Below are 10411 nucleotides of genomic sequence, written 5' to 3'. Positions count from 1 at the left end.
ATAATAAATCGGAAATTGCAAATTATTTAACTGATATTTTAACACTTGGATTTCAAGGTCTCATTTTAATATGTTGTATTCTTAGAAAAAGAGATAATTTATTATGGAGAAATATATAATACAAAAGAATTATGGAATATTTTATATTTATATACAGAATTATGAATTAACATTATATACTGCAAATGGAATCCATTTTATTTATGGTGTAGGTGTGAATGAAAGATTCATAGGCGACAACTGACTCCCAGGTGTTGCATCTGTTCGCGATGTTTGCTCAATTACAGGATCTGTTTCGTTCATATCATCCACCTAGAATAATTACAAAATAATATTTTGCTGATTATTATTTAAAAAAAGTTGTTTACTTACCACCATAGAAGTTTCTTCTACTTTGGCTCTTTTCTCAGCGATAGTTCTCAATAGCACCTTTGCTTCTTCTTTCGTTTCATCAAATTGAAGACATTTCTGTGCATAGTGATTAGCTTGATCCAATTGTTCTTTCTTTAAATGATATTGTGTGAGATATTTATACGCGTGACTCAGCTCCGTTCTATCAACACTTCGAAATTCATCCATTACAAAATCCGTATAAGCTGCTGCTGCATGATCGTGTTCTCCCAATTTTTCATATAATCTGTATAAAACAAAAAAATTATGTACATTACGTATATTGTACATACAATGTATTGTTGTACATGATAGATACATACGTTGCCAATTTTAAAAGCGCCATTCCTTCTATGTCACCTACATTGCATGCTTTGTAATAACATTTTAGTGCATCTTGAATTTTATCCTGTTTCTCATACGCTTCACCCAAAGCTAAAACCATTCTACTGTCATGAGGCCTCAAAAGTTGAGCTTGTTTGTAATAATATAGTCCATAAAATGGCATTTTTAAGATCTCATATGTCTGACCTAGACCATACCACGCTCTATAATCTCGTCTGTTTACCTCTGAAATTGAAAAATATAAATGATATATACTATTGACGCAAATAGAAAAAGTTCAAAATTTACCAATTGCCTGCCTATAACTATGAATAGCACCATTGGTATTTTTCATTTCCATAAATTCATGACCTAGCAATGTCCAAGCTGATAAATACTGTGGATTCATTTTTAATGCTCTATGAAAATACATTACTGCCTTTTGATGATCAGCTCTTAAACTATAATAATTTCCTAAAAGAAATATATTTTTTCTCTCTTAAAGTGTACAAAATGCATTAATATTATAATTGCCACAAAAAAATCATTGTACTTATATTTTCTTGTAAAAATTAATACTCACCTACTATACAACAAGTCTCCAATCTATATTTATCTATCTCAGTAGCTCTATGCGCCAAGTCCGCTAATTCAACTTTCATTTCTTTCACATAAAGTAAATTTGAATATGTATCCATATTATCAAGACAATATGGGTCTTCATCTGTTATTCTTTTGAAAGTTTCTATTGCATTATCAACATCTGGAATAAGAATTATTTCTCTAATATATAATATACATTTATAGATATATTATTCAGAAATATTCTGATAATTGCAATAAATTTAAATATAAAAATAAATTTAATAACAATTCTAAAATCAATCTATATAATTCTAAAATATATAATTCTAGAAAAGATGCAAAACTTGTCTTGATTATAAATAATTATTCATCCTATATATATAAACATTCTGTCATTTAAGTCAATCTATAAACATAATCATTAAACATAATCTACCTCTTCTATAATGCACTGCAATTGCAGTTTGAGCCATAACATAACCATTTTTCTGAAAACCCATTGATTGTAGTTGACAATATAATGCTAAGCCTTCATCTATGAGTTGTAATTCTAAATACATATGTGCCATAAAAAAGTATTTCATCCAATGATTAGGCAAGCATAAGCTCTCCAGTTTCTCCCTGTCTGTGATTAATGCAGCCAATTCAAGCCATGTGCCCCAATGCATAGGCTCCTTATGCACAGCCTCTACTAGAACATCTATCGCTTCTCTAGTGAGTTGCAACTTCTTCAGTGTTACACCGAAAAGATATAACCCGTAACCATCCATTCTGGATGCCAAATGATCTGATCTTAGATCAGCACAGAGATATTTCAGACTTTCGTTCTTCAAAGGATCCGGCGGCACATCCGTCATATCATCTATCTTTTTCTTCTCCCCTGATAAGTAACGTGAGTACAAATGTAAAAATCTAATTTTAGGATTTGTGCAATCCATTGTGAAATATGCTGCTCTGTCATACTCCTTTAGATCGAAGTACGTTTTAGCCAACATGTAGACATCCTCTGCCTCGCCGATCTCTGGCACCTTGACATCCGCAGTCAGATCGTGCGTGTCTATCTCTACGTTCTTCAACGAATAATTTAATTCCGCTAACCTAATAAACAGAGATAAATATAAAATACCAAAAGCGTACACGTAAGGGACTATATAACATATTTCTTCAGACAGAAAATTACGTACCATTTTGTGGTGTGCAGTAAACCGCGCTGGGAACACTCGTGTATCGCGCGTAGAAGATCCGACTTAACCTCTTTGAGGTTGAACTTTACAGATTCCTGCATTCTGCTCGACTCAGTTTTCCTATGTCGCGTCACTTACAAGAATAGAAGGATTTAGTACGCTGCATACATTCGAGCTACATAATTCTTGCTCATTTATTCTATATCTTTTCTTTTCACTCGTTCATTATACACCGGCACACTCTGTTTATCATACACATACACTCACACATACACTTATCGTCCAAATGTCATGCACATGTGTACATCAGAGAGAAGCCTGAGAGTGGCTATCTTGCCATTCTCGCCTCCCTTTTTTTGTGGGGCCGTCGAAGCTTCCTGCAGCACACTATCCCCAGTACATATATTTTTCAATTTGTAATTGCTTAATTATATCCATTTTACAACACTGCCAATAAAATCGCATTCTGGTGTGTGTCCGTGTTGCATCCACAACTCATGGGCCAAAAATATGCTTATACAACTTAAGAATTATTTATATTAAATTAGAAATATCGTAATTTTTTTAAATTAGAATATCGTAATTTTTTTAAAATTAAAATGTTCTAAATAACAAAATTACAATATGGATTATCAAATAAATTTAATATTTTTTTTGTAAATTAAGTTTATACGAAATAACAGAGATATTATTTTTTTTATATGGGAATTTTTCTTTTATAATTTTTTTTTACATAAATGAAGAATTTTTAACTTAAAAAAAAATTAATAAGTTAAAGTGTTTTAAAAATAACTAATTAAAGTTATAAATTAATTTATTTAAAATTATCCAAGTTAAAAGTTATTAACTTTTTAACTTTATTAATTAACGTTTAACTTCTTAATTATAGTTACTAATTCGTTTTAGTTACTATCCAACTTGATTAAAATTAATCAGTATTTTAGTCTATAACAAAAAAAATTACGTAAAGTTGCCACGACGTTTTATTAATTTTTAAAAGAAACAACGAAAATAATACTTTTCATAGCTTAACAGTTTTTAATAAAAGTTTCGCATTTTTAAAACTAAAAAATAATAAATGTACCAACTTCACGTTCAGCATGGCATATCTTCTTCTAAAGTATAAGAAGCAATTGAATATTCGTCAAAGGTTCTCATTACTTCTAGATTAATTCAATAATTATGTAATTACACTTCAAGACAAAATTTCAACAATTAACAATTTTGTACTAGTTATGAATATTGGTGGCAACGCAATATTTGATAGAAATGTATCGTGTTGATTATTTATCATCAGTTCTAATGACAAATCTCGTTAATTATAGCAGACTTTTATGTTATAATTTCTATTAGAAACTGATCAATTTATGGAGGTCTTTCACCTCCGTCGATTTTAATCAGCGATTTTAATCAGCGATCCTTACATTTATTACTTTTTATACAATAAGATTTAATATTAAAAAATATAATAAAGTTAAATATGAAAGTGCAAATAAAACATATTTTACGTAAATATAACAATAAATTATAATAAAATAAAATTTGATAAAAATACAAAAGTTTAATAATAAAGAAAAAAATATCATAATAATAAAATTTGTATTGTTAGATACAGTAACAAAAATTATTATTGTTCAGTCGAAACTTTATCCGATAAAATCTGAATTTGTGTTTACTAACTTAAGCTAAATTAAAGAATTCATAAATTAAAGAAAAAACAAAAATGTACAATGATATGATTTGATATCAACCATGAAAAATGCATCTCTGACGGATCGACATTTTTTAGTGTTGTCAGAGAAAAGTTTGAGAATAGCCTTTTTCGTGAGATATTCGGAATAAGAATTAAACATAAATTATACCTTATACTCATAGCTACATATATACATATAGCTATATTTTATACTTATATTGTATCCATTGTACATTTAATCTTCATAGTCCAAATTTTCATTTTCAAGATTTGATATTTATTCTTGTTCCTAATATCTCCTCCATTGCATAGAATCTAACGAAAAGATATTATTTTGTAATATTTAATTTTATTATAAATGTAATTTTATTATAATTGTTAAAACGCTTGTTTATGTCTGAAATAGCGAGACAATGGCGCATACGTAGCGCGCTATCATTCAGCCGTCGACTTTCGTACAAGCTAGTGGTGTTGCGTATCGCCTGCGTATTTTCGTGTTTTCTTTTCAAAACGAAATCGCGACAAATTCCAAATAACACAGAACATCGATATATTTTACGATGTATGTTAAACGTTGATAGCTCGCGCTGTTAGGGACTTTGTCGGATTCATACATATCAAAAAACATCTCAATGTTTCATTAAATATTCCGGGCGACGGAAATGGCTCATGCTTATTTTTTTTAAACATAGTGATAATTCATATCTTTTGGTAAATGATAATCTTTCCGACGGGGATTGTCTTGACATGACGGAAAGGCTGTGTATCTCGAAGAGTAAGAGTTTATTTGATGATCTAATCCGAATATTTGTAACGTTGATTTTGAAATTTTTATTTAAATATAATTTGCATTCTATTTTATAATAAGTAGACAGTATAACGATAAGTTATAGTAACAGAAAAAATAAGATATATTTATATGCTTATCTAAATAAAAAAATGGTAACGAGTCTGTTAAGGATGCGTTTGCTTTGCATGCTCACGCGCTATAAGTATCATTCTATCTTTATTATTCTTTACACATCTTACAAAGGAATTTAAGAAATAGACGACCGTAACCAGTTATGAAAGAAATTCGGAATATAAATAGGTAACGAAGAGGAGCCGTCGTGGTCCGGCAGACTAAATGTCTTGTGATAAGCGAGGGATCCCGAGTTTTAAATCCAGTTGGTTTATTTTTCCGAAACTAATAAATATCTTTCACTATCATTTCTTCAAATGTATTGCATTTTCAGTCCAAGTGTTTATTCTTCTATTGTTCTATTTTCAATTTTTCAAAGTTACATGTGCCAATATCATGTGCTAATATCTTTCAGGAAGATAGAACAACGCTTGCAGCGCGTGAGCGCCCAAACAAACGCATCCTGAATGAAATAACAAATCTATGATACAGATCATTTAAAAGTTATTTAGAATGTAACAATTATATTATTTAATAATCTATTATCGAAAAATATATGACTATAACACTTTGTGGAAATTAAATTTTGTTCGTAACATTGTTGAATATTTCGTTATAGCCAGGCTATTGTGTAGCCTTGAGTTGTGTTTACGCGCCGCGGCTAGTCACGTGTTTACGAGCGCGAATAGCGCGCCACGTGTTTACAAATGCTCCACGCGCTATCATTCATTCATCGGCGTTCGCACGGGCAGGTAGCAAAACACGCTGTTCCGCATTTCTTCGCATTTCTTTGATACTAAATAATAATCAAACGTTGCTCTATCTTATGAATGCGATAATAAATCTTATTTATTATTATATTATTAACTGGCGTGATTAACAAGTTATAAGCGTATCGAAATAATGACTCTCTAATAAAATATATACATATTTCGAGTAACTTATTTCTTAGAAATTAATAACTTTTTAAACATTAACCCCTCCCCTGGGTACGGCCTTGACGTGGCAGAGGGGCTCAGTATTCCGAGGGATTCCGTTGGGTTTCCCAACGGAATTCCAAAGACGAAGAAACTAACAGTACCCGTTGCACCGTTATTAATAACATCAATATTAACGTTAGGTTAATATTATTGTTATTAATAATATATTAACACAGTATAGCCACGAGTCGTTCAATGGCTCTTATGTGGCAAATGCGTTTCACGCATCAATTGTCGGTTTTGATTCGACATTTCGCCGTTGATTTAAGTGAGTGAACGAACTGTAACCAGTTCGTCGTGCTGCGCGTTTATTTCGAGAATGTCGTAAGTGATCGGACTAAAAAGACTTTTCTTCGTCCTACGATGAGGGCTCGTTCGAGAAATATTATTCATGCCGAGAGTACTTTCAAGGAGTACAGATTGGTCCGATGGAACTTGATATTTTCACGGGCATAAACGCGGAGTGCCGTAAAATATCGCGCGAAAGACTTTTATTTAAAATTAGTCTGCGCGCGATTACAATAATTCGAGAGTGTTCTGTGCTACACGAGGAGATCAGACGACCTAACATCCTGAGACGAGGAGGAGGAGGCCTAGGAGAGGCATCGGGCACCGGCGGAGCAACCTTGCGGTAAATATACATTTTTTTCAACATAAGATTATTCGTTTTTTTATTTATTTGGATCATTAAAGTTTGGTAATTTAAAATTTAAAGTTAAAGTAGGAAAGAAAAACAATTTAAAATAATTTAAAATTTATGATATGAATTTATTTCTATAAAGATCTTTTTTGAAAATTATATATTTAAATAATATCGAATATAAATATCTATTTGAAAAACATGTAGATTCGATACGCGTAAACATTACTTTTTAAAATATCTATCATTTAGAGCGCTGCTATAATTTGCATGTTCTGTTTGTGTGTTACAGAATCATCGTAGCTACATTGCAGATTAACTCCGCTGCTGCGCATCGAATCGGTGAGTGATAAATTTTTTTATATTGGGGAGAGAAAAGAATGATAAGTAGGGATATAAATCTATATAAAAATTTGACACTAAAAATATTATTTAAATAAATATTATTTAAATAAATAAATAAATTCTAAATTTATATTTCTGATTAAGCACAATGATAACAAAGTCAAAACTTTAAATTTGAATTGTTAATCTTATGAAAAAAACGCAAAGTAACGAATGTATGAAAAATAACGAAAGTACAAAGGATTACACGTGATAACACATATGATAACATTGTAATTAATTTCTGAATGACCTGACTTCTGAATGACCTGATTTCGATGTTACTATGTCGTAAGCGAGAAACAAATTTTGAGTATTTAATACAAAATACCATGCGATGTTGAAAATAAAGTTTTAATTTTTATTTCTTTTATCGAGAATTTAGTGTCATCAAATCGTCAGCCCCATTTTGCTTTTCATGAAACATTAGTTCTGTTCGCGTGCCGTTAGATGGCATTACGTATATGTCGTGTGCAACTTTTTGCGCGCACTCACAAAAAATCGGTTCCGCTCGCTTAGGTTCACAGTCATTGTGTGTTAATTTATGCGTAAAGTTGTAATATTCACTATAAACGAGGAATGTGTTAGTGCGGGAACTTGAAAACATATCGGTCGTATGAGGTGCGAAGTAAGTAACAGATAATTGCATTTTTATTTTAAGATATCAGCAAAGTGTTTTAATGCCATATAATTCGAATTTGATGTACTTTCCATATTCATAAAACAAACAGTCTATCTCTCTCTCTCTCTCTCTCTCTCTCTCTCTCTCTCTCTCTCTCTCTAAGATTTTCATCTTAATTATATTAATTAATCTCAAATATTCGTCGATCGAACGTTTTGAATTTATAAATCTATCAGTCTGTCCTTATCGTAACAATACGCCTCTCTCTTGAATATTTGGAAATTCAAATTTTTACTCCCAACTGCTATCAACCGAAAGTATGCAAAGATTTGTTCCGCTTATCACGACGATGCTCAATTCATCTTGGGAGATGACGATACCTTTTTATGTTTAGATGTTAAAATTATGCCTGTAATGACATAAATCGCGCAAGACGCAAAGAATACGGGGAGAAAGCAGCACCGATTTCCGTATTTTTTTTTTTTTTAACGCTTCTTTATCTTTTCCGCTCGAGACGATCGAGTAATAGGTTCGTCTTGAAGAACTCGAAAGAAGAACAAGAATCGCAAAAGCGCGCAAGGACCGAACGGAAGATCGCTCTCGCGATTATCGTCACGTGGATTCTCCGCGTTCGGGGAATCATCCGGGGAAAAAGAAATCGGGGAATCGGACAGTCGCACACGCGCGCCCGCGGCAAAATTCAAATTTCCGCGAACTCGGGGTCGATCACGTGCAACGGAGCGAAGCCGCCCCCGCCGTTGTCGGCGCTGCAACGCCGAAATTCGATTAAAGTTCTCGCGCATGGGCCGAAGGAAATGCCGTTTTCTCGAATTTCCCGGAGTCTGTCAGGTGGCACCACGGCGTACATCGGTCCGGGCGCTACGCGGGCGACCGTACTGCGACGACACGGGGGAGAGGAGCCTTTGTAGGTTATCGAAAGCACGTCCCAGGCCTATAGACACTTTGCCCCGTTGAACGTAGACAGCAACAATTGACCGACACTGACCAACCATCACCACCACCACCACCACCATCACTACCACCAATTGGCAGTCCTCTCTATCCGTGCTCTCCCGTGACGTTTAGTGAGTGCTTTGAGCTGTGGCGCGGGCGGTGAGATGGCTGTCACTCTTTCTCTCTCTCTCTCTCTCTCTCTCTCTCTCTTTCTCTTTCTTTTCTATTTTCCTCTGGTGTTTCATTCGGACGGATCGAGAGCGTCGTCATCCGCGAGCAAACGTGAGATTATTCTCTCTTCTCTCTCTTTCTCGCTCTCTTTTTTTCCCCTTTTATCCCCGAAGAGACGCGCGTGGAGTAACTTTCGCGCAAAGTCGGTGTCGGAAATTGGATCGTGCCCGCGGCCGTGACGACGTCTCGCGATCGCAGAGCTGATGGTTTTCCTACTAGATGTTGGGCTGAATGGATGTTCTCGACCGCCACTCTCCGTCGCACATTTCGTTCCGGCGGTGTACGCGCGCGATTTCCGCGCGTACCCGCCACTTCTCCATGCCATACGCATACACGTACACGCAACACGTACACCACATCGCATATGACCGCATATGACAAACTGCTTCTTGGTTTTCTTGGCTGTTCGATGTTTCTTAGCGCTGTTTCCATATAGCGTAGCTGTCTCATCTGCCTTGTGGACTGTCTACTTTACGTTCTCGTTTCCTGCTTCCATCGGGAACTCTCGCTCCCGCGAGGTGTTTATCGACGGGCTCTGAATGGGCTTGAATCCCGATTTGTGCGAAATTCAGGGGAGGACTATTCTCTCTTTCTCTCTCTCTCTCTCTTTCTTTCTGTTTTCCTCTTTCTCTCTCTCTCTCTCTCTCTCTCTCTCTCTCTCTCTCTCTCGCTCGCCTCCTTCTTTCGTGTGATGTTTAGGTAGTAATTTACGTGTACCGTTTACGCGCAAAGCGGCGTGACATTGTCACGTTACAACTTATGATTATGGAGCATTCGCGTTTAATCCGACGTGCGACGATTCACGTACGAGATATACTTGAAATGCAGAACGCGCATTCATGAAGATCAAAGTTCCGCCGGGAACATGAAATAATGTTCACAAATCGCGTTTAGAACTTTCTCCTGATGGCTTTAAAACGAGAATCCGATAATGTCGTTGTCTCAACGGGAGTTTCCGGTAAATCCACTTTTAGTGATTCTTGTCGTCTTACAATAATTCACGAATATATTCGCCGTCGAGAGAACAGCTTTCGACGGCGAATATATTCGTGAATTATTGCAAGAGTGCGCGAGAATTGCAGTTTTGCGAAATATCAATTTCTTGCATTTTGCAAAATTTACTCGTGTATGCGAATGGCCATTTAGGAAGCTTGACAAAAGGATTTTATCGCGATATGCACATCGAGATTATCATTAAAGATTTCGCGATTAATGTGTGAACGAGTGCAAGGAGATAATTGCGGATGCGCGAGAGAAACGGACCGATGTTTATTTCTATCACTTGGACGTAATGAGGATAAAGATCCATCAATCCCCCGCGGGCCTGAGGATTGCCGCTTGGAACAGTCTAGCGACAATTTATAACGATTACCCCTTTAACGGCGCAGCCCTCGCGCACCCTCGGATGCGCCGCTTCGAACTACTTCGTACACGTCATCGCGCGCTTTAAGCCGTCACGTGAATTGTAAGCGTGCGTAAGCTGCGCTTAAACGCAGCTTCGCATTGGAGCCTATCGAAACGTC

The 10411-nt window shown here is 35.1% G+C and overlaps 2 protein-coding genes across 6 annotated transcripts in view; one reads left to right on the top strand and one right to left on the bottom strand.

Annotated features, from left to right (window-relative positions):
• Window positions 1-73: 73 nt before the first annotated feature.
• On the bottom strand, window positions 74-2942 carry Cdc23 (cell division cycle protein 23). The gene is made up of 7 exons (XM_011642566.3): window positions 2484-2942; window positions 1736-2397; window positions 1298-1477; window positions 1024-1188; window positions 714-960; window positions 373-637; window positions 74-312 (listed from the first exon to the last, which is right to left on the bottom strand). Exons 1-7 carry the CDS (start codon window positions 2582-2584, stop codon window positions 202-204), a joined length of 1731 nt encoding a protein of 576 aa, XP_011640868.2. The 5' UTR covers window positions 2585-2942; the 3' UTR covers window positions 74-201.
• Window positions 2943-6089: 3147 nt separating this feature from the next.
• The window catches only part of LOC105429529 (protein Skeletor, isoforms B/C), a 68982-nt gene continuing 64660 nt past the window's right edge, over window positions 6090-10411 (top strand). Inside the window, exons 1-2 of one of the 5 annotated variants that reach the window (XM_089079885.1) lie at window positions 6090-6688; window positions 6990-7039. In XM_089079885.1, coding sequence (XP_088936011.1) covers window positions 6486-6688; window positions 6990-7039 — 253 coding nt within the window. In that variant the 5' untranslated portion in view covers window positions 6090-6485. Of the gene's footprint in view, window positions 6689-6989; window positions 7040-8472; window positions 8629-8657; window positions 8789-10411 lie in introns of those variants that run through there. The other 4 variants (XM_089079884.1, XM_089079891.1, XM_089079888.1 and 1 more) reach the window with 4 other exon arrangements.

This window comes from Pogonomyrmex barbatus, unplaced genomic scaffold (genome assembly GCF_055798465.1).
Source record: "Pogonomyrmex barbatus isolate J1 unplaced genomic scaffold, ASM5579846v1 scaffold3, whole genome shotgun sequence".
Classification (NCBI taxonomy): Eukaryota; Metazoa; Arthropoda; class Insecta; order Hymenoptera; family Formicidae; genus Pogonomyrmex; species Pogonomyrmex barbatus.
The sequence above is the reverse complement of the archived record's forward strand: the minus strand, read 5'-3'. Positions and strand labels throughout refer to the sequence as shown.

Bases quoted from the DNA above. Each gene is read 5' to 3' on its own strand.
- Cdc23 (XM_011642566.3), bottom strand. From the start codon at position 2,584: ATGCAGGAATCTGTAAAGTTCAACCTCAAAGAGGTTAAGTCGGATCTT. The intron at 2,398-2,483 runs GTACGTAATTTT...TCTGTTTATTAG, and splicing joins TTACTGCACACCACAAAATG to GTTAGCGGAATTAAATTATT. The intron at 1,189-1,297 runs GTGAGTATTAAT...TATTTCTTTTAG, and splicing joins GGAGACTTGTTGTATAGTAG to GAAATTATTATAGTTTAAGA.